Consider the following 21,752-nt stretch of genomic DNA (forward strand, 5'->3'; position numbering starts at 1 on the left):
GTTGTTAATATGCTGTAATAAATAGTTTATTTCCAGAAAACTCATTTTTGTTTTTGGAGGAGAGGTTGGTGAGTCTTTTGCGTTCAATTATAATGTAGAAAATGATTATAATTGTTGTATCTTTATATAACTAGGCAAGTCAGTTAAGAACTAATTCTTATTTACAATGACGGCCTACCCCGGCCAAACCCGGACGACGCTGGGCCAATTGTGCGCCACCCTATGGGAAGGAATCGAACCAGGGACTGTAGTGACCGCCTCTTACACTGAGATGCAGTGCCTTAGACCTCTGCGCCACTCAGGAGTCCTAGAATGTAGGAGGTGTGCTAGTTTGGTAAATTCTTGTGTAGCATTCTGTTTTTTCATCGAGTGTTAGCTAAGGTTACTCATGCTTGTGCTCTCTTTTTCAATTCTGATGGTTTAGACGTTCTTCTCTCTTTCAGACTCCGTCCACTTATATCCTCTGCAACCAAGAAGAAGAGAGCCGCTTCACAGGTGAGCCCCACCACACACAACAAAATCTAAATTCGGTAACCCTTTATTTTAAGCCTGGTATTTAACAGATAGTTACTTTGAAATTACAGTTATATAATAATTGCATACAAATTACAATTTAGTTTCTTTGAGATTCATTTTGGGGCGGCAGGTTAGAGCGTTGGACTGGTAACCGGAAGGTTGCGAGTTCAAACCCCCGAGCTGACAAGGTACAAATCTGTCGTTCTGCCCCTGAACAGGCAGTTAACCCACTGTTCCCAGGCCGTCATTGGAAATAAGAATGTGTTCTTAACTGACTTGCCTGGTTAAATAAAGGTAAAATAAAAAAAATAAAAAAATTTTTTTTACATAAGCATAGTTTGTACCATTTGTTACCAGGTAGTTATAAATTATGTGAGGTAAGTACCAGAAAGTATCCATTGTTACCACGTAGTTTCCTAGTAAATACCACCTTAAACTGAGCTGTAAAATAAACTGTATTTAATGCGACTTGGAAAAATTAGGATGACCATTTTCAGACCTGCCAACCTGCAAACATTTTGCATACCATGCCCGCAATTTAAGGTCAAAGTACTCTGGTTAAAAAACTACTCTAAAATATTTAAAAAGAGGCTTCTAGCTGGCACAGTGTGGTTTTAAACTCAACCATTTGAAGTTGGAGCTGAGCCAATCATACATTTTCAAAACTAAAGAGATAATCGTGGAAACAGCAAAGGGAGCACCCCCCTATTCACCTCGATGGGACAGCAGTGGAGAAGGTGGAAAGTGTTAAGTTCCTTGGTGTAAATATCACCAACAAACTGAAATGGTCCACATACACAGAGTATGATGAAGAAGGCACAACAGCGCCTCTTCAACTTCAGGAGGCTGACAAAATGTGTCTTGTCACCGAAAACCCTCAGTAACTTTTACAGTTGCACAATTGAGAGCATCCTGTCAGGCTGTATCACTCCCTGGTACTGCTACTGCACCGGCCATAACCGCAGGGTTCTCAAGAGGGTTGTGAGGTCTGCACAACGCATCACTGGGGGCAACCTCCCTACGCTCCAGGACACCTACAACACCCGATGTCACAGGAAGGCAAAGAAGAGCATCAAGGACATTAACCACCCGAGTCACTACCTGTTCAAAGCTGGAGAGATTGAAAAACAGCTTATCTCTCAAGGCCATCAGATTGTTAAACAGCCACCACCAGCACAGAGAGGCGGCTGCCTACCTATAGACTTGATATCGTTGGCCACCTTAATAAATGGAACACTAGTCACTTTAATAATGCCACTTCAAGAATGTTTACATATCTCACATTACTCATCTCACATGTATATACTGCATACTGTATCCTTCACTATCTATTCTTTACTATCTATTGCATCTTAGCCGCTCTGTCACTGCTCATCCATATATTTTATACCTATATATTCTTATCCCATTCCTTTACGTAGGCTGTCAATGTCAATAAGAATTTGTTCTTAACTGACTTGCCTAGTTAAATAAAGGTTACATTTACTAGATTGTGTGTATTAGGTTTTGTTTTGAAATTTGTTAGATATTAGTTTTTGTTGTGGAATTGTTAGATATTACCTGTTAGATACTGCTGCACTGTTGGATCTAGAAGCGTAAGCATTTTGCTCCACTCGCAATAACATCTGCTAACCATGTGTATGTGACCAATAACATTTGATTTGATTTGAATGCGTTTAAATGAACATGTGTTCTTTGTAAAAAGTAATTTCTGGAATTTCTTTCCTCAATGCGTTTAAGCCAATAAGTTGTGTTGTGACAAGGTAGGGGTGGTATACAGAAGATAGCACTATTTGGTGAAAGACCAAGTCCATATTTTGGCAAGAACAGCTGAAATAAGCAAAGAGAAACGACAGTCCATCATTACTTTAAGACATGAAGGTCAGTCAATCCGGAACATCAAGAACTTTGAAAGTTTCTTCAAGTGCAGTCTCAAAAACCATCAAGCGCTATGATGAAACTGGCTCTGATGAGGACTGACACAGGAAAGAAAGACCCAGAATTACCTCTGCTGCAGAGGATAAGTTCATTAGAGTTACCAGCCCCAGAAATTGCAACCCAAATAAATGCTTCACATAGTTCAAGTAACAGACACATCAACATCAACTGTTCAGAGGAGACTGTGTGAATCAGGACTTCATTGCCAAATGTATTCAAGGAAACAACTACTAAAGGACACCAATAAGAAGAAGAGACTTGCTTGGGCCAAGGAACACAAGCAATGGACATTAGACCGGTGGAAATCTGTCCTTTAGTCTGATGAGTCAAAACTTGAGATTTTTGGTTCCAACTGCTGTGTCATTGTGAGACGGAGAGTAGATTAAGCATGGAGGAGGAGTTGCGATGGTGTGGGGGTGCTTTGCTGGCAACACTGTCTGTGATTTAGAATTGAAGGCACACTTAATCAGCATTCTGCAGTGATACGCCATCCCATCTGGTTTGCGCTTAGTCGGACTATCATTTGTTTTTCATCAGGACAATGACCCAACACACCTCCAGGATGTGTAAAGGGCTATTTGACCAAGAAGGAGAGTGATGGAGTGCTGCATCAGATGACCTGGTCTCCAAAATCACCTGACCTTATTTATTTATAAAACAGGTTATTTGACTTGTAATTTACTGTATCACAATTCCAGTGGCTCAGAAGTTTACAAACACTAAGTTGACTGTGCCTTTAAACAGCTTTGAAAATTATGTCATGGATTTAGAAGCTTCTGATTGGCTAATTGACATAATTTGAGTCAATTGGAGGTGTATCTGTGGATGTATTTCAAGGCCTACCTTCAAACTCAGTGCCTATTTGCTTGACATCATGGGAAAATCAAAAGAAATCAGCCAAGACCTCAGGAAAAAAATTGTAGACCTCAACAAGTCTGGTTCATCCTTGGGAGCAATTTCAAAATTGTTACGATAAACTAGGAGTGGTGGGTGGAATCAGGCGCAAAGAGCAGGGTTCAGTCGTTTGTCAAATTTATTCACCGGCGCAACAAAAACGGTCACGCCAACACACAGGGCGTATACAAGTTACCAGTCCAAACAACAGGACAAAAATAGTCCGGAGAATAAAGACACGAACAAATAACACCATCCAACAGAGTAACAAGAAACAAGCCCGCACAAATACCCAGCGGGCCTAGTGCCCTTAAATAGCCTACAAACAAACCCTAACACAAAACAGGTGTACCCAATTACCCAATAACCAAAAACAAACGGAAAAGGAATCGATGGCAGCTAATAGGCCGGCGACGACGACCGCCAAGCACCGCCCGAACAGGAAGAGGCACCATCTTCGGCGAGGTTCGTGACATGAAGGTACCATGTTCACCTGTAAAAACAATAGTACGCAAGTATAAACACCATGGGACCATGCAGCCGTATCGAAATAATCTGAATGGCCGCTCATCAAGGAAGAAGCCACTGCTCCAAAACCGCCATAAAAAAGCCAGACTACAGTTTGAAACTGCACATGGGGACAAAGATCATACTTTTTGGAGAAATGTTCTCTGGTCTGATGAAACAAAAATATAACTATTTGGCCATAATGACCATTGTTATGTTTGGAGGAAAAAGGGGGAGGCTTGCAAGCCGAAGAACACCATCCCAACGATGAGGCACAGGGGTGGCAGCATCGTGTTGTTGGGGTGCTTTGCTGCAGGAGGGACTGGTGCGCTTCATAAAATAGATGGCGTCATGAGGTAGGAAATTTATGTGGATATATTGAAGTAACATCTCAAGACATCAGTCAGGAAGTTAAAGCTTGGTCGCAAATGGGTCTTCCAAATGGACAATGACCCCAAGCATACTTCCAAAGTTGTGTCAAAATGGCTTAAGGACAACAAAGTCAAGGTATTGGAGTGGCCAGCACAAAGTCCTGACCTCAATCCTATAGAAAATTTGTGGGCAGAACTGGAAAAGTGTGTGCGAGCAAGGAGGCCTACAAACCTGACTCAGTTACACCAGCTCTGTCAGGAGGAATGGACCAATATTCACCCAACTTATTGTGGGAAGCTTGTGGAAGGCTACCTGAAACGTTTGACCCAAGTTAAACCATTTAAAGGCAATGCTACCAAGTACTAATTGAGTGTATGTAAACTTCTGACCCACTGGGAATGCGATGAAAGAATAAATTATTCTCTACTATTATTCTGACATTTCACATTCTTAAAATGAAGCGGTGATCCTAACTGACCTAAGAAAGGGAATTTTTACTAGGATTAAATGTCAGGAATTGTGAAAAACTGAGTTTTAATGTATTTGGCTATGGTGTATGTAAACTTCCGACTTCAACTGTAAATACAAAGAAAAACCAGTTTGATAACATAACGATTCCCATTCTCTTTTGACCTGACTCTATGCCTTCGGGATACTTTTTCTGCTGGGTTCCACAAAAATTAAGGTTCTAAAAAAACCTCCTCATGCTTTCACCCAGTCTTCCCCTGTCCGGCCACAGGTTTCAAAAAGGTGTTCCCAAGCCATGTCAATTTCACTTCTCTCCCATCTCCTTCCTCCTGAATGGCCACCCGATATATACGTGTGGTGGCCTTAATCAACTTTACCTCATCTTGAGGTAACTCAGCACTGTATATACGTTTCACATCAATTCCCTCAGAAGATGATATCCCAACAATGCTACTAAGGTAACCCCTGCTACTACTAACACTGCCCATGACGCATACTTCAAAATCCCTCATTTGAGCCGTAGTCCAATTCCATGCTGTTACTATAACATCCTTTGCCATACTGCCGCTCCTTCAGTTACTGTATGTACAGCGACTGCCGTGAGAATAGCTATTGCATGGAATCTGTCTCCTGCTCTCCTATTGTCTCTGTGGTTCACTGATAGATCTAGGACTAACCCTTTCAGATACTCCCTACCTGTCTCCCAACTCATACCCGGTTCCCTAGCACCCAACATTTTCAATGACCTGTGTTCTGCTACGGTCGATACCTTCTTTGACAAACTCATCATTGACAGTTAACAATAGTGTCTGAAATGACAACAGTATCTCTGCCACAATAATATGGGTATGTGTGACGTAACGATTTAACTTCATAGTTGTCTCTATATTGTGCACAGTTAGCTGTCCTTCCTGTTCTACAAGCTATTCCATGGTATCACTCTGCACAGCGGAGTGGTATTGTTCCCCAGACTCTACTAACCCCTTCCTTAATTTATGAGCCACACAGATCTCCACCCCAGACACATTCCATCCCGCTCCAGTCACGTTCCATCCCGCTCTCCCAATTCCCTGTAACGTTAATGCCTTAATTTTTGGGACTCCACAGAATACACTGATGTCGGTCCTGCCAGACTGTAATTAACACCCCTTATGCAAACGCTCGGTCCAACACAGGCCTGGTATCGCAACTGCTCGCCATCTGACCGTAAGGCGCTACAGAGGGTAGTGCAAACTGCCCAATACATCATGGGGCCAAGCTTCCTGCCATCCAGGACCTATAGAATAGGCGGTGTCAGAGGAAAGCCCATAAACTGTTATAGACTGTTTTCTCTGCTACCGCACATCAAGCGGTTCCGGAGTGCCAAGTCTAGGACCAAAAGGCTCCTCAACAGCTTCTACCCCCAAGCTATTAGACTGCTGAACAATTTTAAAAAATCTACCACCGGACAATTTACATTGACCCCCCCCTCTTGTACACTGAGGCTACTCGCTGTTTGTTTGTTACCTATGCATAGTCACTTCGCCCCCACCTACATGTACAGATTACCTCAGCTAGTCTGTACCCCTGAACACTGGCTCGGGACGGGTGCCCCCTGTATATAGCCTCGTTATTCTTATTGTGTTACTTTTTATTATTACTTTTTATTTTAGCTTACTTGGTAAATATTTTCTTCTTGAACTGCACTGTTGGTTAAGGGTTTGTAAGTAAGCATTTCACGGTAAAGTCTACACTTGTTGTATTCGGCACATGTGGCAAATAAGATTTGATTTGTACGTACCTTGCCTCCTGCTACAAATACATTTGCACATAAATCATTTCATCTAACTCATAACACATTAGTCACTACTACTAATCCACTTCTATAGTTATAAACATACTAAAACATTCTCAAGTCAATTAGTCAATTTCCAAACAATCCCTCTTCTGGAACAATGATCACTCTTATGTTCCACGACATCTAGAAACATATTGACTTGAACAGGGAAGAGACAAAAATACATGTTAATAATTTCACACCACCCTTGATGCGGATGAGATTGGGGAGAGAGCCGTCCATCCATTCTTTTCTATGCTCATGGGATGCTAGTCTCCGTGCAAGTCTCCTTCATCCTCATCCTCGGGTGACAAAGCAAGACACAGACTATGAGCCTTGTACGTAATTAGTTGTACGGTATCATCCAGCAATCCACATGTATTGATGCGCTTTAACATTATGATTCTGATGATATTGTAAAACAAAATCCCTACTATCCAGTACCCCCTCATGGTTGGCCCAAGCTATCATCTAGTGGGTTCTCTAATAACCTCCCTTTCGGAGGACACTAAAAGATAAGGTTTAAAGTAATTAAAACCCTCAAATACAAGCAGTGCACCCTCCCCTCACTTTGTGCTCTCTTCACAGCTGAGGGGCAGTGCTCACTCACTCTCTCTTTATCTTCTAATCATAATTAAAACATTTGATAAATTATCCAACCCAAATGTAGAATTACAGCCCTTAGTGCTCTATGTTGAGTCCATCACTTGAATTCAAGCCCCTCAACTTAGCACACATTGTCACGGTTAGAATGTACATTTACAAACCGGACCATATTTTACCCATATGAACTTTTCTCATTACAGCCCCCGTTTGTCCCTGTTTTACTGTCACGAGTGGCATGTTAATGACAGATCGGTATCTCAATGCACTCTTAGTCTAAATTACTATACATTTTGCATTGTGCAGGCCTCCATAATCAACCTGATACCCCAAATAAACAATTATTGGCATGGTTAACCACCCCCCGTTTCTCCCTTTTAGCGTGTCTTCATGTTGTTTTTCAGGTAGCGTTACAGGTAGCGTTACAGGTAGCGTTACAGGTAGCGTTACAGGTAGCGTTACAGTTCCCAACAGCACATAGGTAACTCATGCCTGTCACAGTTGATGGCCCATGATAATGTCCTGATTTCAATATCTAGGGAAATTAATCAGATTTTCCCAAGCACACAGGCCTGGTTCACACTGTTCTTGGTCAATTTATCAAGCGTTTGTATCCCATAAGGTAATGGTAAAATAGACTAGAGACAAGTGTCCCTCATTCATATTATGCTTAAATCTCACCTATTGTCTTGATAATTTCTATTGAGGTTGATCAGGCCTCACCAGAAAGTCAGGATAAAGGTCATTTAACACCATTAAGTATTTTATTTTTATTTTATTTCCCTGTAATTCAGGAACCACTTAACAACATGTCAAACATTTCCATCATTCTGCGTACCCAGTTTAAAACCAAATTAAAAAGACCCCACACAATAAATCAAACACAGTATTAACACCATTAACAAATATTCATAACCTGTGAGTTGTGTGTGCGTGCTGGTGTGTGTGGTAAACTGTAGGGAAAAAACAAACACATGACCAGGTCTTTCTTATCTGGGAGCTCCCTTTATGGCTGAATCCGGATACCTTTATACTTATTACCACACTGGATGGTTCCGACCTTGAATATGTGGACACCTATAAGTACCTAGGTGTCTGGCGAGACTGCAAACTCTCCTTCCAGGCCCATATCAAACATCTCCAATCGAAAATCAAATCAAGAGTCGGCTTTCTATTCCGCAACAAAGCCTCCTTCACTCACGCTGCCAAGCTTACCCTAGTAAAACTGACTATCCTACCGATCCTCGACTTCGGCGATGTCATCTACAAAATCGCTTCCAACACTCTGCTCAGCAAACTGGATGCTGTTTATCACAGTGCCATCCGTTTTGTCACTAAAGCACCTTATACTACCCACCACTGCGACTTGTATGCTCTAGTCGGCTGGCCCTCGCTACATATTCGTCGCCAGACCCACTGGCTCCAGGTCATCTACAAGGCCATGCTAGGTAAAGCTCCGCCTTATCTCAGTTCACTGGTCACGATGGCAACACCCATCCGTAGCACTTGCTCCAGCAGGTGTATCTCACTGATCATCCCTAAAGCCAACACCTCATTCGGCCACCTTTTGTTCCAGTACTCTGCTGCCTGTGACTGGAACGAATTGCAAAAAGTTGGAGACTTTTATCTCCCTCACCAACTTCAAACATCAGCTATCTGAGCAGCTAACCGATCGCTGCAGCTGTACATAATCTATTGATAAATAGCCCACCCATTTTCACCTACCTCATCCCCACAGTTTTGATTTTTTTTACTTTTCTACTCTTTTGCACACCAATATCTCTACCTGTACATGATCATCTGATCATTTATCACTCCAGTGTTAATCTGCAATATTGTAATTATTCGCCTACCTCCTCATGCCTTTTGCACACATTCTATATAGACTCCCCTTTTTTTCTACTGTGTTATTGACTTGTTAATTGTTTACTCCATGTGTAACTCTGTTGTCTGTTCACACTGCTATGCTTTATCTTGGCCAGGTCCCAGTTGCAAATGAGAACTTGTTCTCAACTAGCCTACCTGGTTAAATAAAGGTGAAATAAAAAAATAAATAAAAAATTAAAACTGCAGAATTTCACTAACTGCTACTTCCAACTCAAACCCTCACACATAGATCCCCTGAACCCAGCTCACTCTCCAGATCCCAGTCATCTGAATTCTAATCACCTGTTCACACACCTGTATGTTATTATCACACACTATTTAGTTCAGTTCTTTGCACCCCATCACTGTGAGGTATTGTTTGTTATGTGACACACGTCTTTCTGAGCTCTGTTTTTCCTGTAATTTACTCCTCCCGTGTATGATGTTTTTTACCTGCCTCACTAACGCCCTGCCTGTACTTTAGTCTATCGAATTTCATGTTATCTACCTATTGCCTGATCTCCCGGACTACATTACTAGCCTTTTCCATGTCTGTACTGTTGCCCTTTTGGACCCCCTGTGTATGACCTTCTGCCTGCCCCAGGACCCAGCCTCCTCCGGTGGTCCTTTGCAATAAACACCTGCTGCTCCCTGCGCTTGAAACAAGCTCTGTCTCCCCTCGTGTTCATTACAACTGCTCTCCCAAGACAACAGTCTCAGGAAACATTCCAAAGGGAGATATGATGACAGCCCCTCCTCTTCTGGAAGAGAAAGTATACATCTTAATCAGCAACCTAAAGGTTTTCATTACAATCAAAACATGAGTCCACTGTCCTCCCTCCAATTGTTTGTTTTAATCCACCCCAACGTTTATGTACTCTTATTTAGCATGTACTACCCTTAGACACGGTGACATTTATCTCTCAACCAAGTTTAACAATTGATTGGTCTCTCTTTTCCCCATGAGTTTCCTTAACCACCACACCACAATGCCTACATGTTCATGAACAAACATTTTAGAAATTCCTTTCAGGTTTGGCAACCCCAATGCTGTCGCTTGACAGAATTTATTCTTTAAAACGCTTAACACTTACAATATTAACTCCAATCTAATTTCTCGTGACCCCTCCTCCCTTTCGTCAATTCTATACATTTATTTCAAAATAAGAGGAAATAAAATGTCTCACGAGATAAAACCCCCTCAGCTGTTAAACCCAGTCACAGCTGTTTGTGCCCAAGATCCAAGACAAAAGTCCAGTGATGTGCTGGAGGTGTAAAGTCCAACAGCCTCCAGGTTCTTGCACCCTCTATGGCCAGCGTCAGGATTCAGGAAAAGGTCAGAAAGGACCTTGCATACAATCCCGGAGAGTAGTTACGGTATTTGTATCTAATCATTTGGTTACTGGACCTGATAGTGAAGCTTCTGACAATTTACTACTGGAGAATACAGGTGACCTAATGTCTTATTCAAATATCATTGTTGATGACAACACATGTAACACATTATTCACAGTTGTCTTCTTATTTCCACATAATCTGTCACAGTCCCCCACCCCAATATGGCATAAAACAACCTCTCTCCTTACTGCTAACACACTCAAATCATGCTCAAACAACGTTTGAATATCTTTTTCCTTTTCTAACCATGAATGAGGCTCTCCTCCAGAACTGATAGGCAACGTTTTATCACTATCCACATACACTCTACTGCCTCACGGCCACTGCAGCTGGGACTTTCCTCCCTCTTACCGATCTTGCAGGGGAATACTTCTAGGGACCTATCCTACACGGAACCTACACTGTAGTGTCACTCATGGATCTCGCAGAGAACTAGATCCACTCGGGACCTAGCCTTATAGAACCTACCCTACACCATATATATACATGGATCTCGCAGAGGAAAATCTCCACTCGTGACCTATCTTTAAAGGAACCAACTGTTAGGCGGGGTGGAGCAGGTGAACCCAATTGCACTCAGACGAGGAGACAGGGATAAGGTAACTAAGGTATTTATTGAAAAGCAGGGGGGTGCAGGGCAGGGAAGCAGGACTGACTAGACGAGGGGACTGGAGACAGGGACCAGATTCAGTGTGGGCAGAAACAGTAGTGGAGAGAAAATCAGGGTCAGGCTAGGGAAAAATAGGCACAACGGGATAAGATCTATGCAGGAACAAATGGCTTGAAACGCAGACTCACTGAGCAGAGGCTATGATCTGGCAGCGTGGAAGTGGCAGGGCTAAATATTTGTAGAGGTCTTGATTATGGAACAGGTTGCAGCTGGTGGGGATCCGCTCTGACTCCAGCACACCTGTCTCCACTCACACATTCATATACACCCATAGACAGACAGACAGCACTGGGGGAGTGGCGGCAGGTTACGGAGACACAGGATGAGAAGTAGAGGGCATGGAGGAGCAGATGTAACACCTACCCTACACCATATATTTACGACCAGTCGTTACACAATGGGCCTACTGAATAAATTCAGGCCTTCTAGGTCCATATCCTATAATTGTTCAGCCTACGATTCTCATCTCCCCAAGATGTTAGAATGAGTGGTAGCAGATGCAGGAACTGTCACTGATTCTGACTCTGTCGTTCAACTGTAAATCGTGGTGAACCCTGCTCGCAGTGCCAACTGTTAGGTTCTAAATAAACCGAGTAAAAACTCAGATGTCTAGTAAAGCTTAAACCAAGTTTATTCACCCACTGGGTCACACAGCTGCAAAATACATATTTACACAAGCACTGGTATTTAAACCTTCCTTCTATGCTGAGTCTCCTCCTTACACATCTGGACAGCCAATAGATCTCTGTTGCTAGACTGGACTTTGGTGATTCCTTCTCACTTCATCTGAGCTGACCTCAGCCAAATTCCTCACTACTCCCCAACTCACTGTTGGCTGTCCTGTTGACTTGTACCAGACTGGCTCTTCTTCTTTCCATAAGATACATTATGTCTAATAATAACATGTTCTGACAGAATGTAAGTCGGAACCCATCACTACTGAGGCAGTTTTCTGCCAACATCATTATTAAGCTAAATGTGCGCGTCATGGGGTCCGGGGCTGGGAGTACCGCCACCGTGCTGAGGAGGTACTCATAAAAATGTCTGAAGTTGGCAGGTCTGTATTTTTTAATACTTATTTGAATAGGGCCTTGATCATCATTGATTTCCCTTGATCCCTAAACCAAATAGCACCTTCAATCTTATACTTCAGATCGCTCCATACCCTGTTTTGTAAGTGACTACTTACCATTGTTTTGTTTTGATACAGTCCACTGTACTCATTAGGTTAGCTCTTGTTCAACTTAGGGTCAGCAGTCGACATTGTATTAGCACGTAACTCAAGTTCGGTAAGCATTTGGTTAATAAGGTATTAGCATGGGGCTAAATGTTGATTATCACAGGAGTTGGCATGTTAGTGGTCTACTCTGGGCTCCCTCAGTGCTCTGACAACTGAATGAGACTTCACAGCTCACCAATCAGCAGTAGAAAGGACCTCACGCAAGGGTCATCTGCCCGTTGCCAGGCAACCCAATGCTACCTCCAGGGAACCAATGAAAAAGTCCACTAATTGGCTGGAGCATAGTGTTCAGAATGGAAGTAAAGCCTGCATTCAGGAAAGGAGAAAGAGAGAGGAGTGAGACGTTTACAAGACACGTCAAAGGGGCATCTTTCGAAAGAGTAACCATAGAGGTTCACTTTGTAAGGTTCAATTTTATGTTGTCTTTTTTTTTACATATATTTATTAGGAATTTGTACATGTTTTATTGACAGTGAGAGAAATGTAAATGGAGAGATATATGAGAGAGATACAGTACAGAAAGTGAGTGGTGGAAACTGCTCCCAGGGGCACGTGGTCCAGGTGCACTAACCTGCCTCCAGGGGCACGTGGTCCAGGTGCACTAACCTGCCTCCAGGGGCACGTGGTCCAGGTGCACTAACCTGCCTCCAGGGTCACGTGGTCCAGGTGCACTAACCTGCCTCCAGGGGCACGTGGTCCAGGTGCACTAACCTGCCTCCAGGGGCACGTGGTCCAGGTGCACTAACCTGCCTCCAGGGACACGTGGTCCAGGTGCACTAACCTGCCTCCAGGGACACGTGGTCCAGGTGCACTAACCTGCCTCCAGGGGCACGTGGTCCAGGTGCACTAACCTGCCTCCAGGGTCACGTGGTCCAGGTGCACTAACCTGCCTCCAGGGACACGTGGTCCAGGTGCACTAACCTGCCTCCAGGGGCACGTGGTCCAGGTGCACTAACCTGCCTCCAGGGGCACGTGGTCCAGGTGCACTAACCTGCCTCCAGGGACACGTGGTCCAGGTGCACTAACCTGCCTCCAGGGACACGTGGTCCAGGTGCACTAACCTGCCTCCAGGGACACGTGGTCCAGGTGCACTAACCTGCCTCCAGGGGCACGTGGTCCAGGTGCACTAACCTGCCTCCAGAGGCACGTGCTTCAGGTGCGGTAGCGCTACAACTAGACCAAACCCCGGCACTGGGTGAAGATTGATGTCTGTGCTTATGTTTGCAATTGTGTATGACTTGAGCGTCCTGAAGCTCTCTTCTACACTGAAGAAAAATATAAACACAACATGCAGCAATTTCACTAAGTAACAGTTAATAAATCCTCTTAAGGCTGTTGCGAATTTTCGCAGCTTTTTGTTAAAAATCGCGCAACATTTCAGCGCCCTGCTACTCATGCCTCCAAACGAGCTTCAATGCCATACAGCACTCCTTCCGTGGCCTCCAACTGCTCTTAAACGCGAGTAAAACCAAATGCATGCTTTTCAACCGATCGCTGCCTGCACCCGCATGCCCGACTAGCATCACCACCCTGGATGGTTCCAACCTTGAATATGTGGACATCTATAAGTACCTAGGTGTCTGGCTAGACTGCAAACTCTCCTTCCAGACTCACATCAAACATCTCCAATCAAAAATCAAATCCAGAGTCGGCTTTCTATTCCGCAACAAAGCCTCCTTCGCTCACGCTGCCAAGCTTACCCTAGTAAAACTGACTATCCTACCGATCCTCGACTTCGGCGATGTCATCTACAAAATCGCTTCCAACACTCTACTCAGCAAACTGGATGCAGTCTATCACAGTGCCATCCGTTTTGTCACTAAAGCACCCTATACCACCCACCACTGCGACTTGTATGCTCTAGTCGGCTGGCCCTCACTACATATTCGTCGCCAGACCCACTGGCTCCAGGTCATCTACAAGTCCATGCTAGGTAAAGCTCCGCCTTATCTCAGTTCACTGGTCACGATGGCAACACCCATCCGTAGCACGCGCTCCAGCAGGTGTATCTCACTGATCATCCCTAAAGCCAACACCTCATTTGCCGCCTTTCGTTCCAGTACTCTGCTGCCTGTGACTGGAACGAATTGCAAAAATCGCTGAAGTTGGAGACTTTTATCTCCCTCACCAACTTCAAACATCAGCTATCCGAGCAGCTAACCGATCGCTGCAGCTGTACATAGTCTATAGGTAAATAGCTCACCCTTTTTCACCTACCTCATTCCCATACTGTTTTTATACTGTTTTTATTTATTTACTTTTCTGCTCTTTTGCACACCAATATCTCTACCTGTACATGCCCATCTGATCATTTATCACTCCAGTGTTAATCTGCAAAATTGTATTATTCGCCTACCTCCTCATGCCTTTTGCACACATTGTATATAGACTGCCCATTTTTTTCTACTGTGTTATTGACTTGCTAATTGTTTACTCCATGTGTAACTCTGTGTTGTCTGTTCACACTGCTATGCTTTATCTTGGCCAGGTCGCAGTTGCAAATGAGAACTTGTTCTCAACTAGCCTACCTGGTTAAATAAAGGTGAAATAAAAAATAAATAAATAAAATGCCAGGAATATAGTATATGCATATGATTAGTATGTGTGGATAGAAAACACTCAGACATTTCGAAAACTGGTTAAATCACGGCTGTGACTATAACAGAACGTGCGTTTCATCGAAAAGTGCAGGAAAATCTGATCACTGAAAATGGAAAAATATATCCATCCGCCACTTCAACCCATTGTTAAAGGCGAACCACATTAAATGGGGCTGAGGTTGCAATACCTACAGCTTCCACACGATGTCAACAGTCTTGTCATTTGCCTACGATTTGTTTCTTGGTCAAACGAAGAAGAGACAAGCCATTTGTTCAGGTCTCCGACCGGATATTTTGGTTGAGATTTACCCGGACATTATTTCCAGACGGACAGCTAAAGAATATACATCGCCTCGTGATCAATTTGATCACTTATTAACGTTTACTAATACCTAAAGTTGCATTACAAAAGTATTTCGAAGTGTTTTGTGAAAGTTTATCGTCGACTTTTTTAATTTTAAAAAACGACGTTACGTTAGAAAACGCTATTTTTTTCGTTGTTCACACAGTCTTCATAGATCGATATCTAGGCTATATATGGACCGATTTAATCAAAAAAAGACCCAAAATTATGTTTATGGGACATCTAGGAGTGCCAAGAAAGAAGCTCGTCAAAGGTAATGAATGTTTTATATTTTATTTCTGCGTTTTGGGTAGCGTTTTGGGTAGCCCCGGCTACCGCAAAATCTGTCGTTAGGTGACGTTGCAGTATTTTGGGGGTACATGCGATCAGATAATAGCTTCTCACGCTTTCGCCGAAAAGCATTTTACAAATCTGACTTGGTGGATAGATTCACAACGAGTGTAGCTTTAATTCACTACCTTGAATGTGTATTTTAATGAAAGTTTAATGACAGTTTGAGTTTTATCAAAAACTATAGCTGGCGCTCTGAAACTCCGCTGAGTGATGTTCCTGCCAGGGAGCTGTATTCTGCTACTTCCTTAAGAAGCTAATGTAAGGAAATCAGTCAATTAGGCCCTAATCTATGGATTTCACATGACTGTTGGTCACAGATACCTTTTAAGAAACATAGGGGCATGGTTCAGAAAACCAATCCAGCACAAAATCCTGACCTCAATCCTATAGAAAATTTGTGGGCAGAACTGAAAAAGTGTGTGCGAGCAAGGAGGCCTACAAACCTGACTCAGTTACACCAGCTCTGTCAGGAGGAATGGGCCAGAATTCACCCAACTTATTGTGGGAAGCTTGTGGAAGGGTACCCACAACGTTTGACCCAAGTTAAACAATTTAAAGGCAACGCTACCAAATACTAATTGAGTGTATGTAAACTTCTGACCCTATTATTCTGACATTTCACATTCTTAAAATGAAGCAGTGATCCTAACTGACCTAAAACAGGGAATTTATACAAGGATTAAATGTCAGGAATTGTGAAAAACTGAGTTTTAATGTATTTGGCTACGGTGTATGTAAACTCCCAACTTCAACTGTATATTTTTGTTCAGTATACATGGCTCTGCTGCATTTTCAATCGGGATCCTCCCTGCCCTGGCCCAACCATAGTGCTGTCTCTCCTCTTGTTGGTGAACCCACTAGTTAAGGCCAACATGGCTTCACACTATCCCAGTCTCCACTCTCTGTCAATCCCTCCCACTGGCCCAGGCCCCACTGGCCCAGGCTTCAACAAGCCTGCCTGTGAACAGTGCTGAAGTCCCTTGGTCAGAGCCTTGTAGGGGCTTGAGGCTAGTCAACTTGTTCTCCCTGACCATCTGCCATCAGGTCTCTCCTACTGGTGGTCATGCCTTGACTGTCACCGCCTGGAGATGGTCCTCATTATGCCCTAGCATGAGAGAGAAGGAAAGAGGCAGTGACTGAAAGAGAGAGCGAGAGAAATAAGAGAGGGCCATGCTATAATTAGTTCAAATAGCCTCCTCTTTTCCAGTACACGATGATTAATTAGGCCTCTCGCACCCCCCGGCGTTGCTTCCCTTCACTCCTGCAAAAATGCCTGCTGGGATATGCGATCTCTGATTTATCCCTCACTCTCTGTTGCTCTTTTTTTCCCCTTTCTTCCCTCTTTGTCTCCATTTGCTCTCTCTAACTCACTCCCTCATTTAATTAATATTTTCCATTTTTGCTAGAGACATGATTTAGCGACATTTCGGTGGCAGAAGTGGTATCCAATGGCCATAGCAGATGACAGTATTGCTTAACGTAAACACGTTCCTTTTCCAGGTGACCCCTAACCTGACCCCGGCTGCAAACCCTGTTCTGCCCAACTTGTCCAGCCCGCCTACCCCCAACCCGGCCCCTCCAGGACCCACTATGGTGGAGAGTGGCCCGGTGGCCTATGACGAAGTGGCAGAGGATGAAGAGGAGGAAGAAGTGGAGGAGCCCTGTGTCAGTGCGTTGCAGCTCCTGGGAGGAAACGGTGAGAGAACATGCAATGCAGATCGCACAGACATTACAGTACAAAAACACCAACCAACACACACACACACACACACACACACACACACACACACACACACACACACACACACACACACACACACACACACACACACACACACAGCATGTCAATACAGACTTGACTATTAAACGTATCCATGGCACAATAGGTACAGTAAGTAACAATTCATTGCAAGCTCTTTTCAACGCGTGTGAATCGTAGGTGTTATGGCTTATTTTCATCAATGTTGTTAAAAATTGCAGGCGGCAGGGTAGCCTAGTGGTTAGAGCGTTGGACTAGTAACCGGAAGGTTGCAAGTTCAAACCCCCGAGCTGACACGGTACAAATCTATCGTTCTGCCCCTGAACAGGCAAGTTAACCCACTGTTCCTAGGCCGTCATTGAAAATAAGAATTTGTTCTTAACTGACTTGCCCGGTTAAATGAAGGTAAAATACATTTCATCAGCCCTGAAGGCATACCCCCTAGCGCTGTGAGCTTGTGATGGTGCTGATTGAAATGCTAACCCAATGGACCTGCACACTAGCATTTCACTCCCTTTCTCTTTTTCTCTTAGAGTACGGCTGTGAGGCTGAAGAGGAAGAGGTTTTCTAGGCTCGATTTTTCCTCTTCTTTCATCAAATACTGCGGATTCCCCAAAATAGTTGTCTCACCATTGACCTCTTTGAGCGGGGGACAGTCGCCAGAGGAAGGGAGGAGAGGAAAAGGACATCCACTGTTCAGATAAACTGCTACGGTGAACATGGAGTGTGGCTGGGTGTGGGGAGAGCTACGGGGTATGCAAGCTTTTATTCCAGCCTTGCTCAAACACACCTGATTCAGCCAATCAATGTCATGATCACGAGTTGGTTCGTAGAATCAGGTGTGTTCCTGCACAACCAGTCGCTCTCTCTAATTCCCTCTAGATGCTGATCTTGAATCAGTTTTGCCAGTAATGAAGGTTATAATTTGGGGGGGGACGCTGATCCTGTGCTTATTTTCCTTTCCTTTTGAAAAATATTTTTCACAAATATCCACAATCCTCGGTCACCTACTTTTCTATTGTTACAGAGTTCACACTGACCCGTCTGTCCACTCAATGAGCAGTCGGCGAGAACAGCTAGGTCGTGCCAGTTCACTGGTACTGCAATGGGCCTTTTGTCATTGCCGCATTGCATTATGCTCTGTAGAGAGGGCCTGCGTCCCAAATGGCATCATATTATTCCCTACATAATGTACTATGGTCAAAAGTAGTGCACTATATAGGGAATACCATTTGGGAAACGGTCAGGGAAAGGGCATACCGGAGTGTATCCACTCAACCTTGCTCGCCTTTCGTAGCGGTGCTATAATTGTCAAAACGGGACGTTGGCTTCAGCTGGCAGGGCTATTCAATGCATCTATGGGCACTGAGTAGCACAATGGGCACAACATGCCCCTCACCATTATCTCAATAAACACCCGAGTTGGTCAGTCCCTTTTCAATTCCAGTCATTGAAATGAACATTTGGACGTATTTATCTTGTTGTTTATTACCGACTGTCATGCGGTTGAAAGGGAATTGATACTGTGCTTACGTCCATCCTTGTTTACCCGCCGTCCTTTGATCTCTGTAGAATCTCCCTTTATGATCTTCATCAAATGCTGGTATTCACAAATGCAGTTTTTTATATAATGAAATTAACTGGCATCCATTTTGTAAAATATGTACCAAATGCAAAACTCAGTGGGTGGTATTTTGAAAAAGCAAAGAAGTGCCGCTGTTGTCATAACAAACCGTATCAGTTCAAATAAATTGTGTGCATCGTGTATAAGCTCTGCTCGTTGCCAGTTTTTTTCCAGGATGTTTTGATAATGAAAGATTCAAAAATAAAATGCTGCTACGATTATTAGGAGTAATACGGTCACTTTCCACACTAGCGGCACTTTTATGCTTTAACAAAGTGAGGCCTGATGTATCCATGAAACCTAGAATAGTACAATCACTCCAAGGCAGCTATCTCTTGGTAGAGCTCTGTATATCATTGTAAAAAGGAAGGGAAAAAAAGAAAAGAAAGTTTACTGAAATGCTTTTGTTTGTTTGTAGAAATGTCATTGTATTTTAGCTATTTTATCTTGTGCATACTTTTCAAAAGCAAATATGAAAAACTACAACTATGTATGAATGTAAATATCAATCTTTGTTGGGTAGTCTGTTTGTATGTTTATATATGTTGTTTCGCCAGATGAAATATTAGCCTGCTTTTGTGTTTTTGTACATTTACTTACAGTATGTTTTATGACAAAATTCTGTCATTTTATGATTTTATATGAATTCACTGGTAAACTGAAAAGGATGGTAGATCCTGGTGTTCTGTATTTTGATATTCTACACGTCAAGTCCACCAGCTTTTGAACAGAACATTTCCTAACAGCATTCCAAGTTAATCTAGGCCTGGATTCAATCCAAGGTGTGTAATAGCGCACATCGCTATACATCCGACAATGTGCCTTTTAAAGGCATTTTCCTTGACGTTCGCAGAGATAGCATTCACAGTGCCTATGGCAGCTCAATCGTAAATTACTGTTTAAAGTCGGTTACAGTGTACTGTGGTATAGTGTACTGTGGTACACAATAACGTGCCTTGCATTGAATCCCGGCCCTAGTTAAGGAACAGTAGTTCCTCACAACAACACAATCACACACATTCCATTTTTATCAGTGAATAAACTAATTTCAGTTATTGTGTATTTTTTTAATTGGATGATATGATCGTATCAGCTATGTATCTCACTGGGGGGGGGACTCCACTGGGTGGGAAGGAGGCTTGAATCAATAGAGAAAGCGAGGACAGGTGGAAAGAAAGAGTGGAATTGGTGGGAAGAAAGGGTGAAATAGAGAAAGATAGGAGTAGGTGTTAAGAAATAGTGAACTGACACTGACATTTTAATGTGGTGTTTCTTAAAACTCGTACACTTGTCAATTTGCAGCAGTATCATATACTCTGAATATTTAAAAGCATGACCTTGACTTGGATTAGAACGAAATCGGTACAAGGTGTCCAAATGTTTATTTGTCTGGCAGAGTTACATTACATTATCTTGGCTACCATGGCTAAAAGAAGAGATCTCAGTGACTTTGACAGAGGGGTCTCAAAGGAGCATAGGGGGTTTAATGGTGTGTGTGCGTGTGCGTGCGTGTGCGTGCGTGCCAGTCACCAGATCTCAACCCAATTGAACACTTATGGGAGATTCTGGAGCGTCGCCTGTGACAGCGTTTTCCACCACCATCAACAAAACACAAAATGATGGAATTTCTCGTGGAAGAATGGTGTCTCTTCAATAGAGTTCCAGACACGTGTAGAATCAATACCAAGGTGCATTGAAGCTGTTCTGGCTCGTGGTGGCTCAATGTCTTGTTAAGACTCTTTATGTTGGTGTTTTCTTGATTTTAATGTTGGTGTTAACTGTATGTCTTATTAGGCTTATAATATGTTATGTCTCTCTATGGGCAACATTTTCAACCGTCTCATCCGACAATGATGCTATTTAGCCCGGATCGTAATGAGGTGACTATAAAGGCATTATAACAATGCCATGTATGCTCATAACAAGTCTTACAATACACTGCATCCAAACACATTATACCTGGATGCTACATTACACATTTCCCAATCCATCACTGGAGGACCCCTAGGGTATGCACCAGTGCTTCATTTGTTAATCAGGAGGTGCTGGAACACAGCTTATAAGAGCACTGATTCAAAGAGAAGGGAGAGAGAGCAAGGTGGAGCTACGGTACAGTAGACACAGGAAGAAAGCGGGGCGAGAGAAAAAGAAGGGAGAGCCTAAGAGGTGGAGGAGAAAGAGGCTGAAACTCATGAATCAGTCTTGGAACCCCCAGGGTGTCTGTGTCTGGTGTGTTAGTGCGGGCTTGACCAAAGATGTGCACAGACACCCTGGCGGTTCCAAGACTGATTCAGGTGAGTCACAGCACGCCCCAATTGCACAATCTGGCATGATCAACTGTAGCCCAAACAGGAAAACACAGTTGTTTCTCTGGGTGCTGAAGCCAAGTAGCCCATCTTTAATGATATCTTGAATTGTACAATGTGACCGGATGTTTATTGTGGGAAAACTTTGAATATAACATTCTAAAAATAAATACACATTTTAGCATTTATTTTTACAAACACATATCCACTCCACAAATCTACCAAGGCGTGTTACAATGATTACAGAGGCAGAGATAATCCATCACTCTGTCATGCTGATTGAGTTCGAATAACAGACTGGAAGCTTCAAAAGGAGGGTGGTGCTTGGAATCATTGTTCTTCCTCTGTCAATCATGGTTACCTGCAAGGAAACACGTGCCGTCATCATTGCTTTGCACAAAAAGTGCTTCACAGGCAAGGATATTGCTGCCTGTAAGATTGCACCTAATTCAACCATTTACCGGATAATCAAGAACTT

At 43.2% G+C, this 21,752-nt stretch overlaps 1 protein-coding gene across 4 annotated transcripts in view; it reads left to right on the plus strand.

Annotated features, from left to right (window-relative positions):
* The window catches only part of brf1b (BRF1 RNA polymerase III transcription initiation factor subunit b), a 122,945-nt gene extending 102,922 nt beyond the window's left edge, over positions 1-20,023 (plus strand). For all 4 annotated transcript variants that reach the window (XM_035793994.2, XM_035793997.2, XM_035793995.2 and 1 more), the window contains exons 17-19: positions 444-495; positions 17,086-17,281; positions 17,878-20,023. In XM_035793994.2, the coding sequence (XP_035649887.1) occupies positions 444-495; positions 17,086-17,281; positions 17,878-17,915 (286 nt within the window). In that variant the 3' untranslated portion in view covers positions 17,916-20,023. The remainder of the gene's footprint in view (positions 1-443; positions 496-17,085; positions 17,282-17,877) is intronic.
* The last annotated feature ends 1,729 nt before the right edge of the window (positions 20,024-21,752 follow it).

This window comes from Oncorhynchus keta, chromosome 19, assembly GCF_023373465.1.
Source record: "Oncorhynchus keta strain PuntledgeMale-10-30-2019 chromosome 19, Oket_V2, whole genome shotgun sequence".
Taxonomy (NCBI): Eukaryota; Metazoa; Chordata; class Actinopteri; order Salmoniformes; family Salmonidae; genus Oncorhynchus; species Oncorhynchus keta.